The sequence below is a fragment of the Drosophila bipectinata genome, chromosome 3R (genome assembly GCF_030179905.1).
Source record: "Drosophila bipectinata strain 14024-0381.07 chromosome 3R, DbipHiC1v2, whole genome shotgun sequence".
Taxonomy (NCBI): domain Eukaryota; kingdom Metazoa; phylum Arthropoda; class Insecta; order Diptera; family Drosophilidae; genus Drosophila; species Drosophila bipectinata.
The window spans coordinates 26,353,943-26,376,544 of record NC_091739.1 but is presented as its reverse complement, the minus strand read 5'-3'; the positions used below and the strand labels follow the sequence as shown (position 1 = coordinate 26,376,544).

The 22,602-nt window shown below is 40.7% G+C and overlaps 6 protein-coding genes across 9 annotated transcripts; 4 read left to right on the top strand and 2 right to left on the bottom strand.

Annotated features, from left to right (window-relative positions):
• Positions 1–73: 73 nt before the first annotated feature.
• Positions 74–4,196, top strand: LOC108122187 (F-box and leucine-rich repeat protein 13). Of its 2 annotated transcripts, XM_070281602.1 has the most exons (4): positions 712–800; positions 895–1,074; positions 1,310–2,583; positions 2,644–4,196. In XM_070281602.1, exons 2-4 carry the CDS (start codon positions 1,027–1,029, stop codon positions 3,158–3,160), a joined length of 1,839 nt encoding a protein of 612 aa, XP_070137703.1. In that variant the 5' UTR covers positions 712–800; positions 895–1,026; the 3' UTR covers positions 3,161–4,196. The 2 variants fall into 2 exon arrangements, with proteins under 2 accessions (XP_017092225.2, XP_070137703.1); XM_017236736.3 differs by lacking the exon at positions 895–1,074 and having other exon boundaries at positions 74–800.
• Positions 4,197–5,425: 1,229 nt separating this feature from the next.
• On the top strand, positions 5,426–8,121 carry PK1-R (Pyrokinin 1 receptor). The gene is made up of 4 exons (XM_070281450.1): positions 5,426–6,675; positions 7,034–7,251; positions 7,310–7,462; positions 7,537–8,121. The coding sequence occupies exons 1-4, from the start codon at positions 5,811–5,813 to the stop codon at positions 7,621–7,623; spliced, it is 1,323 nt and encodes a 440-aa protein (XP_070137551.1). The 5' UTR covers positions 5,426–5,810; the 3' UTR covers positions 7,624–8,121.
• A 1,843-nt stretch (positions 8,122–9,964) lies between these two features.
• On the top strand, positions 9,965–10,999 carry LOC108121870 (10 kDa heat shock protein, mitochondrial). 2 transcript variants are annotated; one of them, XM_017236172.3, is made up of 2 exons: positions 9,965–10,113; positions 10,240–10,999. In XM_017236172.3, exon 2 carries the CDS (start codon positions 10,251–10,253, stop codon positions 10,557–10,559), a length of 309 nt encoding a protein of 102 aa, XP_017091661.1. In that variant the 5' UTR covers positions 9,965–10,113; positions 10,240–10,250; the 3' UTR covers positions 10,560–10,999. The 2 variants fall into 2 exon arrangements, with proteins under 2 accessions (XP_017091661.1, XP_070137163.1); XM_070281062.1 differs by having other exon boundaries at positions 9,971–10,126.
• Positions 11,000–11,288: 289 nt separating this feature from the next.
• On the top strand, positions 11,289–16,264 carry CCHa1 (neuropeptide CCHamide 1). The gene is made up of 4 exons (XM_017236783.3): positions 11,289–12,059; positions 15,345–15,380; positions 15,469–15,515; positions 15,576–16,264. The coding sequence occupies exons 1-4, from the start codon at positions 11,996–11,998 to the stop codon at positions 15,975–15,977; spliced, it is 549 nt and encodes a 182-aa protein (XP_017092272.2). The 5' UTR covers positions 11,289–11,995; the 3' UTR covers positions 15,978–16,264.
• On the bottom strand, positions 16,244–19,575 carry Npc2b (Niemann-Pick type C-2b). Of its 2 annotated transcripts, none has more exons than XM_017236784.3 (3): positions 19,449–19,575; positions 17,922–18,031; positions 16,244–16,870 (listed from the first exon to the last, which is right to left on the bottom strand). In XM_017236784.3, the coding sequence occupies exons 2-3, from the start codon at positions 18,013–18,015 to the stop codon at positions 16,476–16,478; spliced, it is 489 nt and encodes a 162-aa protein (XP_017092273.2). In that variant the 5' UTR covers positions 18,016–18,031; positions 19,449–19,575; the 3' UTR covers positions 16,244–16,475. The 2 variants fall into 2 exon arrangements, with proteins under 2 accessions (XP_017092273.2, XP_070137162.1); XM_070281061.1 differs by lacking the exon at positions 19,449–19,575 and adding an exon at positions 18,438–18,567.
• Positions 19,576–20,153: 578 nt separating this feature from the next.
• Positions 20,154–22,217, bottom strand: LOC108122234 (membrane metallo-endopeptidase-like 1). The gene is made up of 3 exons (XM_070280704.1): positions 22,003–22,217; positions 21,542–21,931; positions 20,154–21,469 (listed from the first exon to the last, which is right to left on the bottom strand). Exons 1-3 carry the CDS (start codon positions 22,202–22,204, stop codon positions 20,154–20,156), a joined length of 1,908 nt encoding a protein of 635 aa, XP_070136805.1. The 5' UTR covers positions 22,205–22,217.
• Between the last annotated feature and the right edge of the window lie 385 nt (positions 22,218–22,602).

The following is a 22,602-nucleotide window of genomic DNA, read 5'->3' as shown; positions in this document are numbered from 1 at the left end:
CAAAAGAATTTATCTACCCATGAAAAGTATCTGAACAATTTTCGGCATTGAAGATACAGATACACAGCTGTGCTCGGTGCGAGTGGTTTGTTTTTCTTCGCAGCGGGAATTCACATTTGGATTTTCAGAAGAAAAAAACACCAGCGGCAGCAGGTTGCAGTCAAATTGGAAAGAAAATCATCCAGACGGTGCACAAAAATAGTTTTCATATTCAAAACCAAAGGAAATTCAGCGTTTTCATCGTTTTACAACATATAGAAGTCCTTAAACGTATCACAATCGGCGTTAAAAATCAAAAACCTACAGTGACGCAGTAAAAATACTTCGTCTACTTCATAACCCATTATGATTTAATAAGCATTTCGAAAAGCAACAAAATTGTGCCAATATTCACCACAATAAAATAATTAAATAATTAATACCCTCATATAAATAACCGTGCCAATAAAACTTAAAATAATTGTGGCTAAATGATGCCGAAAATATGTGCTAAGTAAATTTTTTCAAATAACAAACAACGGTATCTTCGTCGGCATTAAATGTCAAACTGTAAGGTATAAAAATAGCCAACATTTTGACACCCAGCCACAAAATGTTGTAAATTATCGCGTCTGGAAGACGTAGACGCCCAATTCAAAAACACACAAAAAATCAAATCAAATAGCAATAAAAAATCTCTATACTTCATCGAAGAAATTAAGTTGGTTTCCTGCATGGGGAACAATCTGATAACGAGTGGAAAACCGAGTCAGCGCCGGGAGAAGAAATTTTTGGAGAGGCTGAGCTCCGGCGACGCTCAGGTGAGTTACCTGGAAAATTGAAGAGAGACAGAAAATCGGAAAACTGTAGGGTAAACCTTGGCAACGGCAAAATTTAACCGGCCCATAAACACAGGTGGTCAGGTGCAACGAACCCTTCAGGGGGAGGATCGCAAGTGAAAACTTTTCCATGGTTACATCCTAAAAGGTCATTAAGTACTAAACAAAAAAAAAACTCACGTGTTTGGTCCCATTTCTGCTCTATATAATGGGCAAATCAAAGACCATAAGGAGAATAAAGTTAGTGGGTAAATTCGTAAGTACAAATTCGATCTACTCTTCAAAAATGTAGTAATTTGGGTTGAAAATCTAACAAAAATACAGTAGTTAAAGGCTAATACTTTTGTGAATAATTATCCTTTGAAGAAAAGTGTTGTATAACAGCTGGTGAAAGTAAGAACTGTTTTTTGGAGTTACTATCACTTCTACCAGCATTGTAGTACCTTGACCATTGTTTTTGCTCTTACTAAAAATGGTATTACTCATTGCAGACTCCCGGAAAGATGGAGTTCAAGATGAATCGTCTCATGGCTCTGGCGCGCTCCATCAAGACATCGCCCACTCCACCGGGGACTCCCGATGACCTGGACTGCGCTGATCCAACTCCCATTGACATTCTGCCGAACGAGATGTGGCTGGAAATCATGACCTACTTGTCGTACAATGATCTGCAGCAACTGCGCATGGTGTCCACCCAGTGCAGGGATCTGGTCAGCAGACGCCACTTCATGGAAAAGGGAAAGGTGATTGTTACCCAGCAAAACCTGGAGGCACTTTACAAGCACGTCCAGCGCGGCAACTCCAATCTGGGCTTCGAGCGAATCGAGCTAAGGAATTTGCGCCAAAGCCGCCAGCTAGAGAACTTTATGCGCTTGGTTGGCAAGGATGTGAAGCATCTGCTGTTGCGCCACTCGCCGGTCTTCAAGAATGTGGACGGCAGGATGCCAAACTTGAAGAAGTTAACCATTGCCACCACCAGCTCGATGGATACCCATCAAAATAAGCCCATGGATGGGTTGAATCTGAAGCAGTTCTCCCAGCTGGTGGGCTTTGCGTGCGATGGCGTCAGCCTGGACCCCTCGATGAAGCTGTCGATGCTGATGCAACTCCGAAGGTCGGAGACCAAGGTGCACCTGCGCCACTTGCAGTTCGAGTACAAGCGGAACAACGAGAACGTTCTGCTTGAGGTTCTTCGGGATCATTCGGACACTTTGGAGTCTTTGGACATCTTCTTCAGCTGCTCCCCTGGACTGGACACCCAGCCCTGGACCGATACCTTGGAGTGCATGGAGAACATACGCACTCTGAAGCTCTCCGGTAACTGTCATCTGGCGCTTTTAGAAGCCATCATTAGAGCCGTCCCCCGAGAAGCTCCTCTTGAACAATTGGATCTCACTGGAATGCTGACTCTTACTAACGAGTTACTTCTCTACCTGGCCGGAAAGTGGGACAAGTCGTTGAAGATCCTCGATCTCATGTTTTGCGTTCAATTGAATTCCTCGTGCGTTGAAGCTTTGCGAAAGCTAAGCGGCCAGTTGAAGACGTTGACAATGGCCTATTGCCGGGAGCTGACTGGTGTGGGACTGCTTCAAGGACTAGCCTTTGAGACGAACTATGCCCTCCAGGACCTGCATCTAGAGGAGGTTTGCTTCATCGATGAGAATTCCATGTGCGAGATGCTGGAGCGCCTGCCCAACCTAAGGCGTCTCAGCTTGGACAATTGTCGCCAGGCGGTGACCGATCGAACCATGGCCACTATTTGCAAGTAAGGTGCTCTCTTAAATCATAAGAAAAGGTCTTACTTAAAGAATATTAACTTTTCCAGATATCAAACTGGTTTAAGGAACCTGAACATCGATTACTGTGTGAAAATCACTGATCAGGGGCTGATGGGATTCGGCGAGGATCCTTATCCGATTAGTCGCCTCAAGGGACTGAAGGAGCTGAATATTCGGGGCTGCCGCAATCTCACCGATCGCGTACTCAAGTATGCCCTGAAGCTACCGGAGCTGCGAGCTTTGTCTCTTGGTTATTGCACTCGATTCCAGACGGAAGGATTCGAGGCACTGACCAATAATTGCCCCTCTTTGGAGTCGCTGTGTACGTCCAGTTGTGTGGCGGTGGATGATGACACGGTGCGAGAGTTTGTGAGGAATTTGAAACGGCTGCGCGTTCTCAACTTGAGCAACTGCAGCAAGTTGACTATTCAGTCCATCTACCACATCCTGCGGTATGGGCACAACCTAGTGGAGCTGATTGCTTGCTCCATTGATTTGGATCACGAACAGGCCCAGCGGATCCTTGAGCGGCAGAGGCCACAAATGAAGCAGGTGCTCCTATAGCAGGAGAGGTACATTCACTGACAAAACGAGTCGCCTCCACCCCACAATAACTGGGGCCTCAGAGAGGATAATTTCGACGACGACACCGACACGGAAATTATCGAGATTGTGGTTTAGAAACCAGTCCAGTGGCGATGAAATATGATGAAGCTTAGCGTCCATCATTTTTATTTACTTTACGAACTCTAATACAACTTTTGAGGTGAAAACTTAGATATAATTTTACTCATTCAGACAAAACACAAGCCAAATATCAAAGTACAATTTCACTACCCACCCAAAATGGTCTAAGCATTTCCATGTTTAATATTTTAGCACAAACGAGGCTATTTACAATCGATTTATAAGGATCTCTGATTTTAAACACTTTCGGATCGAGCAATACTTACCAGCTAAGGTATAAGCTATACTAACTTTAGATGTAATGAGTCCAGACTATAATCCTACAGCCCGAAGAGCTTAAATTTCTGATTGTCTATAAGGTCAACGAACTGCTAAGAAAAATATATGTGTACTTTTGCCAACTACATAAAATAATTAATCAATGTGTATCTGTGTGAAGTAAAAGTATATCCACAAATATTTTTAACCAACAATAACTAATCATGTATGGATAACGCAAAAGAATCTAGAAGTGGAAGAAGGTTTCGTGCTTGATGAAAAGAAAAGAGGCTGGTAGTATAAGTTGAAGTTAGAAGAACCATAACCTTAATCACATATAATAATCATTTTTGAGAAAAGTTTTTAAGAAATCGTACGATTTATGTGCAAGGAAAGTAAACTTTCTGATCGGGAAATTATGTAACTTTTGGAATATATTCTTTTGAAGAAATGTACTTTACTTACTCAATTTTATAACATTTACTAAATGTTAAATGTGTTATAAGTTTAAAAACAATATAATAGTATACCCTCTAGGGGAAAACTTTTATGGATGTGCTACATATTTACATACATACATACATCAATATTATAACAATATTCAACTTCTTTTGAAGAATCTAATAAATATGAATTACATACTTAAACTAAAAAGGGTTTTATTTAGTTTTCTATCCTTCATTTTCCTCTGGCCTTCATCCTTCGCCCACGTCGCCTACCGGCTATGATTGATGAGCTTTTCCCTGCTTTCTCTCTTTCACTTTGTGTACAGTTACGTGGAAAGCTTTACAGTTGAGGGGGCCTGTTGCAGGCTGAAAGCTTAGCGGCTCGTGCCAAATTCCAGAGCCGAAGTCATCGCACACGCACTTTGCCACCCACCCGGGGTGGGTGTGTCATGGCAGTTGATATCTTCAAAGCGGGGTGGTCGTGGGCCAGTGGATCTAGGGGCGACGGTGCTCACTTAGCGCGCTGCTAAACGAAACGAAACAAATGAATGAAAATATTATTATGTGGCCACGGAGAATGTCACTCGTCAGCAGCGTGCGACAACTAGCCGAGCGACTCGCGAAACGCATTCGGCCAAGTTAGTTTCTTTGGCTGATTCCGTTTTATTTGGTTCGTTTCTGTGGTTGTTGCTTTTGGCGCACAGTGGCTAATGTCCCGAGCTGCTCAATAGACACTATGAAATATTGTTGCCAAAATACACACACGACTGGGGGTCGAGAGGGATCTATAAATGTGACTCTGAAAGGTCCGCGAAATGTGTGAGGATTTAGTTAATTGCAAATGACGGAAACATTTAAAGACTTTTACTATAAAATCTATTTCTATATATATTTTTAATCCTACTTGATTATCTTTAGTATCTATTTTGGCAGGCATGAGGCATGTGGAAAGCAAAACAAAAACACTTTTTATAGCATACAAGTTGGTTTAATTGTTTATCACTCATACGCAGTGTTGGCCGGGTTTAAATGCTTATGCCATTTCAACCCCAACTATAAGTATGTTTTACTTGTTTACAAAAAAAGAGCAGCAGTTTTTTTTAGAAAATACCGGGTATCTCAAAGTCGCATTGTTGCTTCTCTATGAATGATCAGATAAATTTGGTTAAATAGTATAATGAAAACTTGTTTGCAATTAAATGTACACAAACCCGAATTACTCATAAGATGCTTTGTATATCGAATTCTTTGATTTGTTTTTGCGTTTGCGGCTGGGGCATTTGGTTAATTGCCCGAACACGTCGTCGCTACAGACATGTCGCGCACTTTCCGCATTCATGTGAGGGAAAACAGCAGCGCGTCGCTTCGTGGCTGACTTTTTCAGATACAAATCTGAATGAACTGTCGCCGCGGCTTATCAGATAAGTTCGGAGCGTGCTGGAGTGCGGTCGCTTCAGCTGCTCACGGGTCCAAAGAAAGGAAAATCGCATCCAGCCACGAAAAGTCGCGCCCCCCGCATAATATACTCCGCAATCCGGACAGTGGATTGGGGATAATTTGTTGCGTTTGCGTGCCAGCCGCATATTGAGAATTGCAAATCGCGGGAGTCGAGGGACGAGGATCGAGAGTCGAGAGCTGAGATTCGAGTGGCACCAAGTCAAGATTCGCCTCCCGTCCGCGGTTGTCTCCATCATTAAATTATTATAATTAGCATAGTTGCGGGGACACACTGTCGCACATTGTGAGTTAAACGGCAGCGGAATTTAGCGCTGGTAGTGGAAATTTTGTGAAAACAAAAGGGGAAATATTCCAGCGGCAATATTATGTCTGTCGCTGGCAATGCGAGTCAGCTGCTCGGACCGCCGCGGGACTCTCTGGCGATTGTGGTGCCCGTCACGGTGGTCTACTCCCTGATCTTCATCACAGGCGTGATTGGCAACATTAGCACCTGCATTGTGATCAAGAAGAACCGCTCCATGCACACGGCCACCAACTACTACCTGTTCTCGCTGGCCATCTCGGACTTCCTGCTGCTTCTCTCCGGCGTTCCCCAGGAGGTATCCTTCATTTGGTCCAAGTACCCCTACGTCTTTGGTGAATACTTCTGCATTGGACGAGGACTTCTGGCTGAGACATCCGCCAATGCCACGGTATTGACCATCACAGCTTTTACGGTGGAGCGCTACATAGCCATTTGCCATCCGTTCTTGGGCCAGGCCATGAGCAAACTCAGCCGTGCCATACGCATCATCGTCTTGGTGTGGATTCTGGCCGTGATAACAGCCATTCCCCAGGCGGCCCAGTTTGGAATCGATGATTTCGCCGGTGTTGACAGATGCGCCGTGGTTCGGGTCATTGTGGAGCACTCCTTCCAGCTATCTACGTTCATATTCTTCCTGGCTCCGATGTCCATCATCCTGGTTCTGTACCTGCTGATTGGATTGCATTTGTACCGATCGAGTTTGCTCGAAGGACCTGTTCCTCCGAGCAGGCGGCAGCAGCTAAAGAACGTGCCCAGCGATACGGTCCTGTACCGCTATGCGGGATCTAGTACCGGCGTTAATCTAAACGGGGGCAGTGGAGGCGTGACAGGAGCAGCTCTATCAGTGGCTGGCTCGGGAGCGCAGTTGAGCTCCGTGAGGGGGCGACTCAATCACTATGGCACCCGGCGAGTCCTCAGGATGCTTGGTAATTATATAATTTTACTGAATAAAGATGATGTACTGAAAATAATTTGTAACTTAACTTTAGCAAAATATTTTAACTTTACTTAGCCCGTTAAAGTTTAACTTTCTGAAAGTAATTTCTAAAGTTTTTGGTTAAAGTTTTAAATTATCATTTCCATATAATACAAATTTATAAAAGGACCTATTTTTCAAGTGTATGACGAATGTCTGACCATATGTCTGTAATCGTCCTAAGCCAGTTAATCAACCCGTCTGCGGGCAGTTTATTGCGTTTGTCATTTCGGGACTCGCCATTTATGATGACAATTGACGATTACCAAAAAATATAATCATTGACTCTTTATCTCTGCTCCTCACAGTTGCAGTTGTGGTCTGCTTCTTTCTCTGCTGGGCCCCCTTCCACGCCCAGCGTCTGATTGCCATCTACGCCCCAGCCCGGGGGGCCAAATTGCGGGAGCAGCACGAGTTCGTCTACACGGTGATGACCTATATTTCCGGCGTGCTCTACTACCTGTCGACCTGCATCAATCCGCTGCTCTACAATCTCATGAGTAACAAGTTCCGCGAGGCCTTCAAGGTGAGTTTGCGAAAGAAGCTGTCAGGAATATTTAAAAAAAAAAATAAATATTTTCCAGGCCGTGCTATTTGGCAAGAAGCTGTCCAAGGGATCGCTGAACTCTCGCAACCAAATAGAATCGCGACGCTTGCGAAGGGGACTCACCACGTCCAGCCAGACGCAGCGTGTTTCCATTGAATCGGCGGAGCAGCCAAAACAACCACTTATGCAGGTGGGTTGCTCTATAATCAAGCGGAAGATCCCCGATATTAAATGAGTCTCTTATTTTTCTTTATATATTTAAAGCCCCAGCACCCCCTGAACGATCGAGTGGCGCTGGCCAAACCGCAAATCGCCTCTCAATACGCCATGATCAATGCCCAGATCAACTGAAATAATCGCTATCGCTCTCCCATGCGGCTTCCTAATGCTAATTTATTTTGAATACTGTTTAAGCCAGATTCCTAGGTAGTTATTTGTCGTTATTGTCGGTATTGCTGCTGAATCTACCAAAGCGTTTAGTAAAAACTGCATTTGCTAGGCAATCACAAGCCAATAGAGAGTTTAATATTAAGTTTTTCATTCATGCAGTAGCGGATCTTGAACCGGAATCGGTCCGCTAAGTACTACGCCTGAACGAACTAGTCTATCAAGTATTCTTAATTATTAAGTTTAAGCAAAATATTTGACTCAAATGATTCTATAAAGTTGCTCTCTTAATTGAACTTTGGTTTAATGCTTAGGGGCTTTTCTCTTAAATATATACCAGACAGAGCGGTATATTTTAAATATTTAATTAATGTGTTTATTGCTTGAAATCAGTCATTTATAGAACGCCCACCACCTAGAGATAAGATCTTATTTAAGAAATACTTTGTCACACCTAGATTCGAAAAATATCTCAACAATTTTTAGTGTACTTTAAATGTAATGGTAAGTCTTACGGCATTGATTATCTTTATTTCAATTCTAATCACGGACCAAGTTCGATTACTATCCAGATATTTACATATATGCATATTGTGTGATAAGAAAAAATGCCAAGGTTAAGAAAACGCCTTAAAGCTCTACTTTGGTGTCTTAAAATTATTCCAACAATAAAGCTTAGCATATTTCGCGCCCGCTTATTTTCTCTATATAATTTTCTATGGATTCATGGGTGCTCGTTGTTGAAATTGTAATTTGGCAATAAAATAGATTTGGGCTCCAATCGATTTGGTCGGGCGTCGCCCTGCTACCCCATAGCACTGACTACAAATGAAATTCTAATGAGGTGCCGACTGGTTCAAGGTCATGCAAATGCAGGGACTACGTGGCGCATTAGTAATCCTGCAAATTGTTATGAAAATGCAATCAGGCAAATGGAATCCAAAACTAAAGTGGTATATGCCCAAACTGCATAAATATCTGGCTTCCAAAATGGAAAGCCAAAACGAACTGAACTGAATTAATATGTCGCAAATGCGTCAAAGTCGAAAGCGCAGCGGGCCATAAAGGAGCAAACAGGCAAAAACAACAGTCACATGGCTAAAACAAAAACGATTTGTTTTACCAACCAACGTCACGTTAAGCCAAAAGTAAAAAGGAAAAAAGAATTTACTGAAAACAACCGGCGAGAGAAGCAAAAGCCACGCTCACACACGTCCGCAAAATGACGTAGAAATTATGAAGTTTGTGATTTACGAGCAAATCGGGCCAAAAGAGCAATATTATGGTAGAATAAAAAAATCTATTATCAAGCCATAACAAATTTTTGATACCCAGTAATCGGAAAGCTTTATATATTATCATTATGTATGTATTAGTAGAAGGGTTATGGTTTAGGAAAAGGTTTAAAATAATTTATTTGTATCTTTGTTAAATATATTAATCAATATTAATATATTTTGCAGTTTCATCACCAATACCCACACCTATTTTATCCATTGACCGATGCATGTACATAAATGACTTTTTATTTCAAAATAGTTAAAATAATCCAATAACAAATATCCTTCTGAGACACGTAGTACCATTTAAGAAAACAATTTCAAGAAAAAAGTAAAGCCCAACAGCATTTAACGCGCCACAAGTTTAGACAAACATACACCAACACACTCACGCATCCTCTGACAAGGAAGGAAGCCGCATAACGGGACCGAAAGACATTTATGCGGTCGGAAAGCGGAAAGGCAGCCATACTCCTCCGCCACTGTTAGTCAGGCAAGCTGCCAACAGGTGGCGTTGACCGCGGTGGGAGAAATTAATCAAAAGTGGAAAAAGCTAAAAGCAAACAAAAATATTGTCGGGTGGACCTTGTCTTCTCGACTAACTGTTAATCGCGCATTCTACTTCTGATTTGATTTTTTGTTTGCGGTTTTTGGATTGAGTCTTGATTGGAGGAATATAATAAGAGAGTCACGACTTCGTTAATCACGTGTCGGACTTTACTTCAAGCAAGCAAGCAACAGCTAGTATACGCACTGTGGTACACAAGCGTGTGAGAAAAAAGATGAGAGCATTGGCCTCCAAACAATCTTCAAAATAAAATCATATAATTAAAATAGTTATTAATAAAACATTCAAGGGTTTTTTTTTACAAAACTTGCTTTAAACGTGTTGGTAAGTACCACAAAGTTTATTTACAACACCCACAAAACAAATACTCGTTTTTAAACACTATTTGTTTCTAATAAATCATAGTATCGCTAGATTTTACAAAATTTCAATCAATATAGCGATGACTTGATTTGAAAGTCGTTTAGGTCCCGAGACTGGTGCTCAGAGTTCAGTCTACGTTTTGGAAGCAACCTGAAAACATCGGTCGACTAAAAAAAAAATAATAAACCAAATTTAAAACCAAAAAATAATATTTTTTTTATAAAAAAGTAAGAAATAATTTTGGTGAGTAAAAAAGGTAAGAAAAAAATTCAAAAAAAAAAGAAAATTCCAAAAATGATATTATTGTAATAATAATAATAAAAAAATAATATTTTTCGATAAATAATAGTTTCATTTCTAATATTTCAGTTCAAGAAACGATGGCCAGTACAATTAAGAAGGTAATCCCCATGCTGGACAGGATCCTTATCAAGCGGTTTGAGGTAAAGACTACCACTGCGGGTGGCATCCTGCTGCCGGAGGAGTCTGTACCCAAAGAGATGCAGGGCGTCGTTGTGGCTGTCGGACCCGGTGCCCGGAATCCAGCTGGAGCTGGGCACTTATCCGTTGCCGTGAAAGAAGGGGATCGAGTGCTGCTTCCCAAATACGGCGGCACAAAGGTAGACATGGATGACAAAAACGAATACGTTCTTTTCCGGGAGAGCGACATTTTGGCGAAACTGGAATAAAACATTGGCGAAACACTCTTTATCTGGCGAAACACTTACCACATCAAGACTTCAAACAAACAAGCAAGCACTACCACCACATTAGGGGCACTCCAAGCTTCACAACGAAACAAAGAATCAAACACTGAACTATCGAACTACAGTCTACAATAGGTTTAAACACAGAAAGGACCAAAACATTTCATCACACCAATTCCGTGCAAACATAATAACATAATTCCATAATATCCCTTTGAGATTCATCCATCCATACATCCATTAATATACAATGCCGCAGACTTCCGTATTTGCGCTAATTGCGTTCGAAACTAAATGATTAACCTAAAATGATGTATTTGGTAGCTAACCAAAAATCCACACGCTGACCCCCACACAACCCAAGAAACTAATGTTAAAATAAAAACGTTAATACTTTGTGTAAGGACAGTCCAACGAAATAATGGTTTTTTATTTAAAGGGAGTTTTATGTTTTATATGAAGATAACAAGGGATTTCATAAGAATTACTTACATAAGTTCCTATTATAGAAAGCCATTTGTCAATTTATTTCTGTTATGCCGAATGGAGTATTTATTCCATCTAAGCAACCTTGGGGTCTTACATCATTTAGTTTTCAATAGATATTATAAATATAGGCTCGAACAATACAAATTTTTGGCATCCTATTGTTGAATATCTTAAATGGAAACAGTTCTTAACTGTTTCTTTGTAAGGACAACAAGTACCCCAATAAAAAACCTCCTTTTACTTTTTAAATTGTTATTGCATTTTCTTCTTTTATAGAAAATGTACTTTAATTAAAGCCAAGTCTGATGTTGGCCACAAATAAACTAGGATGCGTGGGGGGTCCAACTGCATCGAACCGCCAATGGTTTATGCGTTGAGAGACAGAGGTGTGGAAAAAGGGATAGAGAACGGAATGTATAAAACAAAAACTGTTGAACTGTGACCTTAATTTGGCCCCAGCATGTACGGGTATCCCCTTTTCCTACGCAACTGTCACACCTACGGTTGAATGCCACCCACTTAACCCCCATTCTGGCCCCCTGCCAGAACAGCAGCCTGTTGCGTGGGCGCCTCCATCTCATTGCTCATTGGCAGATGGGTTAGCATCGGGTCCGGTCGGATACCTTCGGGCCGAAGGCTCCGGCATCGGGAGTCCGGCTCGTATTGGCTGTCCCGTTATCTTTTCGGCACTTACGGTGCTCTTCTAAGCTATAAAAGCCGCTGGTAGACCGCATTTTGTTGGCTATTCGAAAAGCGTTGGCACCAAACTCCGATCGACCATCAACCATAGTTGCAAAGCTGCGAAAAGTGTGAAAAGTGCTCCGGAAAAGTTTCCTTCAAGTTTCCTCCAAAAGTGCGCCAGCAGTACGGAAATTATAATTGACATCGGACATTTTGAGTGCAGGTTGCGAAATAAGTTTTATTGAAAAATGTGGTACATCAAGTGCGTTTGGACTTTGGTGGCATTGGTGGCGCTATTTTCCATGGTGACAGGTAAGAAGAAAACTTTAAAATATATCAATTAAATTTTATTTACAATTTTAAATGGCTTGAAATATAATTCATGGCCTCCCTAAAATCCTATACAGAAAACTTATTATTTGAAAATTAGCTTTATATTAAAATTAAAGTTTAACGCCTTCTTAGATCTATTTATAACAAAATACTACTATTTATTAGTAATTGTTGTCTTCCTTGGAAGATTACACTTATCAAATAACTTTTTAAATAGTATTTTTTGTATAAATCTCTAAAAGATTATTTAAAAAATCTATTACCTTTATTACAAATTTAATAAAATGTAAAATAACTAAAGTTAGTTGGTAACTTTTTGAATCATACTTTTGGGCTTGGCTGAGTGGTGAAATAGATTTATTACCCTGCTCACAATTCCAAGAATTTACTGGCATATCTGAGCCATAAAAATACCAAACTACCAACTGATTAACACGTATAACCAATTTGATGGATCATTGGGAAAACTCCAGCTCCGGCTCTAGCTCCCATTTTCAGCGTACTTTTTCGGGGTTAATCCTTTTTATCATTATGAGTTTTATGCACATTTTCCTGCTGATACGATACGCCTTGTTTGTTCACTGGTTTGGCGGCATTTCTTTTTGGGGTTTTTCTACGTATTTTGTACTCTTACTCACCGCAAATGCTGGCCAACAGGTGGAATACAGGTGGTATTAGGGATCGGGGAAAATGGGTTTAGTGGGCGGAGATCAGGGGCTCGGTTATGCCCTTCGGACCCGGCACTTCTGGCACGGTTCGACGCTTTCAATTGCCGTCGTAAATTAATCCAAACTGCGTGCTGAGCAGATAATGCACAGAAAAAAATAGTCGGGACATGAAAAAGGACCTGAATTACAGATAAACTAATTAATTTTTAGACTATGTAGTGATGAGTATTGATTTAAAATATTTTGGGTTTATAAATTTTTTTCTTTTTGATAAAAAGGGACCGTATTGTGACGTTTTTTCTTTGTTTTAACGTGAAAAGCTGAACTCGTGACTTGCTAAAAATGCTGGTGAAATAGAAACCCACGGAGAAACGTGGAAAAGCGTCAATGAGAAAAAAACCCAAGCCGAACGTGTGAACCTGTCAAGCTGTGCCGCCTGCAGGCATTGCAGTTGTGGGTGGCAATCCCTCCACCTCCTGAATCTGAATTTTAGGGGAAGTAGGGGCTTACTTTCCAACCATTTTCCACGTTCAAAAGAGCCGCAAATGACGTACAGGAAAGTTTTGGATACAAAACGATTGGGTTAGGTTCAGGATAAAAGATTATGGGGAAATTTTGAATTCTTGATTGCGAGGAAAATATTTGTGTATCTTTTCTAAACTTAGTACAAAGAAAGATAAGTAAAAAGTAAATGTAAAGTACAAACTTAAAGTTCTTATGAACATCACTTCAGGAAAGATTGTCTTTTGCCTTTTATTTGGAAAAATTTTTGCAAGGATTATGATTCAAAAGTCTTAATAATTTTTAGAAGAAATTGATCGTCCTATAAAAATAAATTAACTAAATTGCATTTCAAATTGCAAACAAATTTCATTATCATCCAGTTTGTGTAATGACAGTGTAGAGAGGCTAATTAAAGTCACACTAAAAGTTAATAATTGAAACCCTAAATCACACCTTTAATGATTATTTCGGGTGGAATGTCACAACGATTCGACTCTGTTCGGGGATTCCCCAAATAAAAAACAAAAATAAACAAAAAGGCAGATAGTTAGATAGCAGCAATGCGATTTTGACCTCGCGTAGGTAAAATAAGCCATTAAATGGGGTTTTCAGACAAATTACGTCGCTCTTTCCGGTTATGAGGTGGAGCCCATTAAAAAAAAGACATTATTCTCAAGAGGAGACACCAACGCTTTTCCGCGAACTGACCAAGATCAAGGATGTGGCTATTAAACTACGAGGGCGAAAGTTAATTAGGTCTCTTTTGGGATGAGGGGTGGAGATCTGTTTTCAGAGGGGGCTTTGTTTAATGACAGCCCTTCGATGCGGCGCCCCAAACGGGGCACCCTTATCTCCGATGGCCGCCATGCCTGTCAACAAGTGTTGTGGGCCTCGCATACTCGTAGCTGCCCGGCAACAATTAATCCACGGTTTAAGTAATTGACAAATGATTGCGGGTTTGATATATGGCCAGGGTAGCAACAACCGACGCTCCAGGCATGATAGAATCGTCTGGCTTAGCCAACCTATGGGATATTATTTTTTTTTCCAACCAGACACATATGTATTTATCTTGGCTTATGCAAACTCAACCCATCCCCGTCCACCTTTTGGCCAATTGTCAGCCATCTGCGTCATGGAACTTGTTGCTATTTGCTAAAGGAGCGAGAGATCTTTCACTCTGCCGGACGGAGTGACAGTTGCGCAAACCGTATCCGTATATCCGTAACCGGCCGTCCAGCAGCCTCTGTCCCATCTGAGCCTTTGTCCTTTCACTGTTGACGCCTCGTGATGATGCTTTCCCGTCCATTTGTATGATTAGGTCTGCGTTGCCACCTCCTCGTGTTTGCCGCCATTCATACTTTTTTTTTTTTGGCACACACAATGCACGAGCTGGCAGGAGCATCAAGGACGTTGTATAAGCGTTATGCAGGGCCACAGGTTGGTCCTTAAGGACCAAAGGCTTGCGTATGGAGATATTAGACATTGCGCAACAAAAGTCAGAATATTGTTATGCAGGCTTTAAAAATGGTTTGAACTATCTTTGTAATTCTATTTTTATTTATAGAAATATTTTCTCGAAAGTTTATTTTGATTTTAGAATTATTTTTCTATCCTCAAAAACTTTTTTTTTTATTATTCTTATTAGTCGAGCGCCTTATCTAATAGATCCTAGTGTAGCTACTTTATGATGGCCATCTCTTCAGATGAATGCAGGTCTGCCCTACCTGTGACTTCTGAATACCGAGTGCATTACTCAACCCGTTCTGGCTTGCCGTATGAGTTCCGTAATGGTCACATTTATCATAGGACGGGACATTAGCAGCCAAGCACACAATAAACATCTTCTTTCCAAGAAAACAGCAGAATAGTAGCATTGAAAGTAGCATCAACAGGCAGGTAAAACCCCAGGAGCTAACCTTAAAAGCGAAAGTTTTAAAGCCGGTCTGCGGGGTCTCAAATGGGGTGATGTTGGCTGGGTGGTTTTCTTGGGGAAATGCCTCATTTTGTAGGAAATTTACGCTCAGCGTCTTACCTCCTGGCATGTGATGATGATTTATATAAAATTTTAAAAAATGTTGCCTACTTTCAGGTTCCTGCCTGGAATACGGACATTCCTGTTGGGGAGGTAAGTGTCTGCTGGTTAAGCTCTAAAGGAGCAGTTCATCAACTGGCTTACGACTGGTGTTTATGAAAATGTTTTTTTCTCCGTCTAGCTCATGGCAAGCGATCTGGCAGCAAGGCGTTAATAGATGCGAAGCAGGTAAGCTTTAATAATAGTAAACTTTAAAGGAATTTCTTTAAAATGTTAACTATTTTTTAGCAAACTGGACCCAATTCATATGCAATTGAGAATTTGGCTGAGCAATTGTACAACAACAACAATCAGAATACAGAGGACAATGATAGCGACAACTCGGATCTCAGCAATAGCAACAATAACAGCAACATTAGGAACGTGCCACTGGCAGCTCCAGCCCTGGCAGCCCCCGAGCGCAACCGGAATGGCCTGAAATGGACACAGATTATGCGGCAGCATCGCTACAGGATGCGGCAGTTGCAGGAACAGCAGCAGCAGCAGCAGGGCCGTGGCAGGAACGGACTTCAGGGCTATGATGCCGCCGCTGAAAGTTGGCGGAAACTCCAGCAGGCTCTGCAGGCGCAACTGGAAGCCGAAAACGAAATGTCACCTGGCGAGCCACAGCTCTACGAGCTCAAAAAGTGAATCCACCTTGTGTAATTGCCAAAATGAAATTATCCAAAAGAAGTATAAACTAACAGAGCAGAGGAAAGCGAAATTAAGAGATATTTATCACAAACGATCATTGCATGCCGGGCATCAATTAAAAGTAAATTAAAAATAATTAACCAAAGGCACGATCGAGATCGGAGGAGATCGTAGCAGGTCGCCAGTTTATAGCACACACACGTCGGATTGAGCTCCACATAATTAAATGTAAATTGACAAAAAAAAACAAAACACAAATACAGTTTCGTAGAATTCGTTGTGAATTTTTAATAGTTTTACCAAAACAGATGATCCGTGGGTATCGAATCATTTGGAGCAATATTGCGTCACTGGCTGGATGCCGCAATATTGGCAAAGATCTTGCGTTTTGTTATCACTTAACCGTACTTCTTAACCCCTAACTAAACAGATAAACGATTTTAAGATTTAACACTAATAAACGCTAACATTATCGATTGCACTTGTCTTAACGGCTTAGGCCTTGATTTTGGCGGGAATTTGGAAGCAGGCTGCGTCGCCTTGCTTGTCGCCCAGTCCCCAGTGGATCTCCAGGCTGACGGTGGGATAAACTGGCAGGATCTTGAAGCTGTTCTTATAGGTATACACCTGTCCGGCCTTCAGTGGGCATCCAACCTTGTTCTCGCCGGCCTCGTCGTAGATATGCGGGCAGGCGCTGGTGCCGTAGTAGCCTGGGAATGGCAGTGGCACATCCAGGATAATTCCCTGGATGTCTGAGGTCAACTCCTGGAAATCACGTTCCGGCCTTAATTTCATCATGATGCTGGCCTCAGTGTTGCGCTTTAAAATGCATTTGTTTTTGGCACAATTTGAAATGGTTACATCGCTGGCACTTAAAGCCTTGGACTTGGCTAAAATATAAAAAAAAAAACATTTAGAAAAAATTGTTTTTCATTTAACACACTATTATAGGAGAAACGGTCTAAGCATGGTCAAACAAGAAAGGAAAGCTAACTTCGGACGGAGCCGAAGTTTATATACCCTTGCAGTTAAAACCGGATATATATCGCAAACATCGGATATAGTTGGCCGATCCTTATGATTATGATTTATCATAATAAAACCAATTAATTACAATAAAAGATCTAAAAAAAGTCCCAAACTTCTATCTTCAAAAATACGAAAGTTGATGTTTCTACCAAATACCATTTCCGATCGTTCAGTTATATGGCAGCTATAGGATATAGTTGGCCGATCCTTATGAAATTTGGTACGTTGGATCAACTGACCAAAAATATAATCTGTACCAAATTCCAGCTTTCTATCTTCAAAAACACGAAAGTTGGGTCATTTCCGATCGTTCAGTTATATGGCAGCTATAAGATATAGTCGGCCGATCCTTATGAAATTTGGCATGTCGTATTATTTTGCCAAAAATAGCTCTCATGTCAAATTTGAAGTCTCTAACTCTAAAAACACCAAAGTTATACCATTTCCGATCAATCAGTTATATGGCAGCTATAGGATATAGTCGGCCGATCCCGGCCGTTCCGACTTATATACTGCGTGCAAAGGAAAGAAGGGTGTGTGCAAAGTTTCAAGACGATAGCTTCAAAACTGAGAGACTAGTTCGCGTAGAAACGGACAGACAGACGGACAGACAGACGGACAGACGGACAGACGGACATGCTCATATCAACTCAGGAGGTGATCCTGATCAAGAATATATATACTTTATAGGGTCGGAGATGTCTCCTTCACTGCGTTGCACACTTTTGGACAAAATTATAATACCCTCTGCAAGGGTATAAAAAGTACACATACGCAACGTTGTCATTGGTTTCAAAAATGATTTTGAAATAGAATTTTTAAATTTCTTTTCTGGTAAGTTTTGGTATAAAAATAAATATTTAAATTACGTTTAATATTATTATAAAATGTTGTATGTATTTAAAAACTCACATTTTGGGCAAGGCCTGACATCAGTGGCCGATGTCAATCCAAGGAATAGGGCGGCGCAGATGAAAAGTAATCCTGATATCGAGCTGATCTTCATTTTGTTGTTGAAGTGGCTAATTGTAGAAAAAAGTAAGGCAAATTTAACGACAGGCTGCTAATTACTGATCAACTAATTTGGCCCGGGGCCAGACCGGTCGAGAGCTTTAGCTTGTTTGATAACAAGCTTATGGGCTATTATATTTGCGGCATGAAACCGGTTGGCTTCGTCTTGAGCCAGTCTGAGCTTAAAACGAAAGATTGCCCTTGACTTAAAAACATCTCACAAAAGTCTCAAGACAATTTTAAAGCCAGCAATTACACCTGGGCCGGTTCAAAGTAACACCAAGATAAGCGATCAAAATCCGACACTTGAAATACACTCAATCACTTGGAATTAAATAAATTAAGTCCTTGAGTGCCTTATTTGTCACATAAACGACATATTTTGTCTATCCACCTTTTGAAAATTGTATAATTTACCAATTTCTACCGCAATTGTAGACAATTTAACTAACAGCTCAATGGGATATATATGTAGAGATATATCTTTTTAACGCGGAGCTGCTACTTCGAACAACGGACGATCGGCAACTGAGTCGCGAGTCGCATCGCATGTCGGAATATATATAAAATCGACTGGGAGTGCTGACTCACGGCTTCAATTGACTGGACTGTCCATTTTCTTTGCCTGTCTGGCATACCAAGCGGTCTATTACAGAAAGAATCTGAGACTTATATTGTGGGAGGTACATGAAGTTTTCGGTCAGAAAGTGAAACTTTTAGGAATTGACGCCAGTTAAAACCTAATTCCCTATTTACACTACAGATCGGGCTTGGATTTTTAGTACTTTAAAGGCCAAGTCAAGTAAATAATAAAATACAACTTGAGAATTCACACACTTTCAACCTTGTCAAGTCAACCGCCAATCCAATAAAGGTGCGGGGTTTTAAAGTCAAAGTGGGCACACATTTCATGAAGCCCTAATCACTTTGACTAATTTTTTCTGTTTGTGCCTAAAATGCAAATTGCATTGCTATGAATATTTATTTTTTCACATCTTCCAGACTTTGAAATAATTCTGAAAACGAGTTATGATACGTATAATATGTTGTCATATAAGTAGTTGATTTTATTTGTTATGCAAGGCACAAAGCACTTCCAACTTGTTGGGGAACGGAGAACGCTTCAATTTAGTTGAACTTTTAAGAATTAACAGCGCGTTCCCCTTTGTTCGGATTATCCAGGAAGTTGGATGACTTGTAGAGCATGACGTGCCCACTTTTGTGTTTGAGTTGAGTGTCATTTGCATTTAGAAAGTTGAACATCCAACGAAATCGAGAATTCAATTAAAAGCCACGTATCGATACTGGAATCACACATTTACACATTTGTATGTTTGTTTATATTTATCTATAATTACAATTTTTTGCATTATATAATTGTATTTCCCTTAAAAAATAAACCTTTTCGAGCCCCGTTTAAAAACTTACAAATATTATTGACTAATTTAAGATTTTATGGGGAAGCCAACTTTAGTGAAACTACAACCGCAGTGCTTGCAGCTTTAAATGCAACTGATAGATACTCGTACCGAAACTAAAAGCTGGAACCCAAATAGACGAAATGCCAGCTCGTCCAGCGACAAGTTGAAAACTCTGGACGGGCCGGTTTTTTCTTGCTTGAAAAACTTTACACAATGTTTAAAGAATTGAAAGTTTCCGGCCTTTTGTGGAGTAGCTGCCCGAGCGGTTAACCGGTCAACGTTCAAACAGCTGATGGATAAAGGCGTAAACTACTCGAATTTAGGAACCCGTCGCTTAGCTTTATTATTTTATTTGCATAACACTCCGCCAAGTGAACAAGCTGTGAAAAGTAATGGGAAGAGGAAGCAATCGGCAAACCTATATTTGTTTGCCGATCAACTCGGAAGTAATGATTACCCAGTCAATACTGATATGGGTGTGTTTTGGGGATGAGTTTAATTACGTCGTTTATTTTGTTTTAAAAAGTTTAACATTTTTTCATTTATAACCCAGGTATTATATAAATGTATTTATAAGGTTTCTTTCAGTGATTCAGAGGACTTAAAAATATTTGAAAAAACTTGAAAACATAATATCAATATTCGCAAAGTTTTTTTACAAGAATATCTAGGTAAGGTAATAGCATTAAAAAATTCAAAAACCGAAGTACAGTTAAGATTCAAAGAATTTACATTTGACAGGTGGATTCATACCATCCTCGGACTGAGGACACTGGAAGGCCTCCGAAAAGCCTTTTGTATTCCTAAAGATCTCCTTCAAAGTCGTTTCCTCAGGATCCTCACCTTCTGCAGTTTTCGGTAGATAACCGTTGAGGAAGATTTTGGCAGCATTTTGGAAGAACAGCTTCTTCAGGGGAATCGAAGTAAATTCTGGCTGCTTCTGGTTGAATATTGAATCCGAATCGAAATAGGTGTCATACGCAAGCTGTGTTCCAGTGATACTCAACATGTTCCAATACGGATATGCCGGCTGGGATTTATTAACGCACTCTAAACCTTCAACAAAATGCTGGTTTTCGTCCAAATTATTGAACAAGTCATTGATGTTGCCCTGCGAGTCAAAAAATATTTGGTATGGAAGGAACTCAGAAATAATATCAGAGGCCATCATAACGCCCAGGAAACTGACTTTGAAGATATCGTGGCTGTCGTAAGCAAAATATGGCTCCTGCAGGACCGCGGACTCGATGATCAATGTGTTCAAAAAATCTATCTTCGTTGCTGGTTCGTAGTCATTTTGGAGCGAATTTATTGAAAAGAAAGCAGATCCTCTGGGCGTGGGTTCATTTAAGTTACTTATTTCCCTCGCAGCAGTTGACTTCAGGACTTTCAACTGAGCAGCGGGGTAGTCTTCATCGCCAGTCAGCTCTAGATCTTGGTAAAACGCTTGAACGAACAGCCGGTGACTTATAATAGATGGCATATTGTTAAAGTTTAGGTCCAATGTTACCAACTTGGCCTGTAGAGCTGCATTCTGCGTATCGGTCAGTTGGAAGTGATTCTCCTCCAGTTTCCTTAAAAGCTTGGTGCTTATCGCCTGAAAAATTCGTTGGATTTCTGACGTATATTTCTGGAGCTCTCCTTCTCCCAAGTAGCGATTCTCGTACAAGAACTTGGTGGCGAACTGCATTTGGTATCCCACGACGTTTATACAATCATAGGAGTTGTCCCCGGTGGGATAATACCCGGCGTTTGTCACGAAATCCACAAATCGGACCATGATGTAGGAGACAATAACCTCGTTGTCGTATTTTTTCAGAAGAGGACCCAAGCCTCGGAAATACTCAATGTTATATACCTGAAGCTCGAAGTCAGAGTCAATGTCTCGCTGAGTGTACGTCTTGAGAAATTTTCTCCAGCGCAGCCCTCCATTTGCATCATCCTCCATTTCAGACACAGTAAAGATCGTCGGAAAAACTTCAATACCTTGGGGCAACTGGCGAATTTCCTTCTCCAGCAGGCATATAGCTTTGGCAAGGTAAGTAGCTCTTAGGATAGAAACATCTAATCGGATTAGAAGTTCCTTCAACGAAGACTCACTGAGAAATGGTGCTTGTTTTTTTCCGTTATGGGGCGCGTCAATAGTCACCAGTTGGCGATTAGTATTATAAAAATCACTAAACAACATGGTATTGAAAAATATATCATTCACGGCATAGTTTCGTAAATTGGCCAGGGTGTTCATTAGGTTGAACCTTGCACTCCGCCACTGACTAGGACTTGAAGCAAACTGGGGCCAATCGAGGTCCTTCGACGGTGCCACCAGCTTCAAATAAGCGCGTTCCGATCCAGTGGCATTAATGGTTCTCTCGCAACTCTTATAGAAACGCCACACTTTCTCCTCCACGCCCAGCTCATCGATGAATTTTCGTTGGCGCAGGTCTTCAAAGATCGGAACTAGTCTCTGGTTAACCTTTTCTCTGATTTCTCCTAAGTAATAGAGTAAAGAAAAATATATTATTTAAATAAAGGCCCTTTAAATATGGTGAGACATTAATTACCTAATTTATTTGTGTAACGCGTTTCATGGCGCTTTGCTTTGTTTCCACCGATGTACTGGTAAAAGTCCCTACAGGGATCGGCAGAGGTGTTGACATAACCAGGGATACTTTCCAGGATTCGTGTATTAACATCTGAGCTGGATGCCACGCTCCAAGTTCCAAGCAGCAGCAGGAAGTAAGTACACGTTCTGGTGCCCATCATTGTCGACAAAAGACTGTTTCATCGGCCCACAATACTCTAGAACTTCGACGATTTTGGATGATAACCTGTGGGTCAAACTGTTGAAACTATTTCCTGTTTTTTTCGGCGAGCACCCAAAAATCTGTCTCTAAGCCTTGGCTCTCCTCCAAGGCGATAACCCATTCATATTTATTAATTTAACATTTTATTTTTTATTTATATATTAAACGCTAAAAACGCTACATTTTGAGTCCTAATTGTAAAATATTGGCTTTATAAAATTTAATTAGAGCTTTAATGTAATCGGATGAAACAAATGGAAATTGTCTATAGTTTTAGGTTACACAATTTATCTCAATTAAATCTTATTTCTTATAGGATTTCTAATCATCTTATAACTACTTAGACAGTAGTAATCA

What these genes read in the sequence shown, in the direction of transcription:
- LOC108122187 (XM_017236736.3), top strand. Translation starts at nt 714, where the DNA reads ATGGGGAACAATCTGATAACGAGTGGAAAACCGAGTCAGCGCCGGGAG. An exon ending in TGAGCTCCGGCGACGCTCAG is followed by an intron (nt 801 to 1,309) that starts GTGAGTTACCTG and finishes TACTCATTGCAG; the next exon opens with ACTCCCGGAAAGATGGAGTT. An exon ending in ACCATGGCCACTATTTGCAA is followed by an intron (nt 2,584 to 2,643) that starts GTAAGGTGCTCT and finishes TAACTTTTCCAG; the next exon opens with ATATCAAACTGGTTTAAGGA.
- PK1-R (XM_070281450.1), top strand. Translation starts at nt 5,811, where the DNA reads ATGTCTGTCGCTGGCAATGCGAGTCAGCTGCTCGGACCGCCGCGGGAC. An exon ending in GCGAGTCCTCAGGATGCTTG is followed by an intron (nt 6,676 to 7,033) that starts GTAATTATATAA and finishes TGCTCCTCACAG; the next exon opens with TTGCAGTTGTGGTCTGCTTC. An exon ending in AGTTCCGCGAGGCCTTCAAG is followed by an intron (nt 7,252 to 7,309) that starts GTGAGTTTGCGA and finishes AATATTTTCCAG; the next exon opens with GCCGTGCTATTTGGCAAGAA.
- LOC108121870 (XM_017236172.3), top strand. Translation starts at nt 10,251, where the DNA reads ATGGCCAGTACAATTAAGAAGGTAATCCCCATGCTGGACAGGATCCTT.
- CCHa1 (XM_017236783.3), top strand. Translation starts at nt 11,996, where the DNA reads ATGTGGTACATCAAGTGCGTTTGGACTTTGGTGGCATTGGTGGCGCTA. An exon ending in CGGACATTCCTGTTGGGGAG is followed by an intron (nt 15,381 to 15,468) that starts GTAAGTGTCTGC and finishes TTCTCCGTCTAG; the next exon opens with CTCATGGCAAGCGATCTGGC. An exon ending in CGTTAATAGATGCGAAGCAG is followed by an intron (nt 15,516 to 15,575) that starts GTAAGCTTTAAT and finishes ACTATTTTTTAG; the next exon opens with CAAACTGGACCCAATTCATA.
- Npc2b (XM_017236784.3), bottom strand. Translation starts at nt 18,015, where the DNA reads ATGAAGATCAGCTCGATATCAGGATTACTTTTCATCTGCGCCGCCCTA. An exon ending in TGTCAGGCCTTGCCCAAAAT is followed by an intron (nt 16,871 to 17,921) that starts GTGAGTTTTTAA and finishes TTTATATTTTAG; the next exon opens with CCAAGTCCAAGGCTTTAAGT.
- LOC108122234 (XM_070280704.1), bottom strand. Translation starts at nt 22,204, where the DNA reads ATGATGGGCACCAGAACGTGTACTTACTTCCTGCTGCTGCTTGGAACT. An exon ending in GCGTTACACAAATAAATTAG is followed by an intron (nt 21,932 to 22,002) that starts GTAATTAATGTC and finishes TCTATTACTTAG; the next exon opens with GAGAAATCAGAGAAAAGGTT. An exon ending in AAAACAAGCACCATTTCTCA is followed by an intron (nt 21,470 to 21,541) that starts GTGAGTCTTCGT and finishes ACCTTGCCAAAG; the next exon opens with CTATATGCCTGCTGGAGAAG.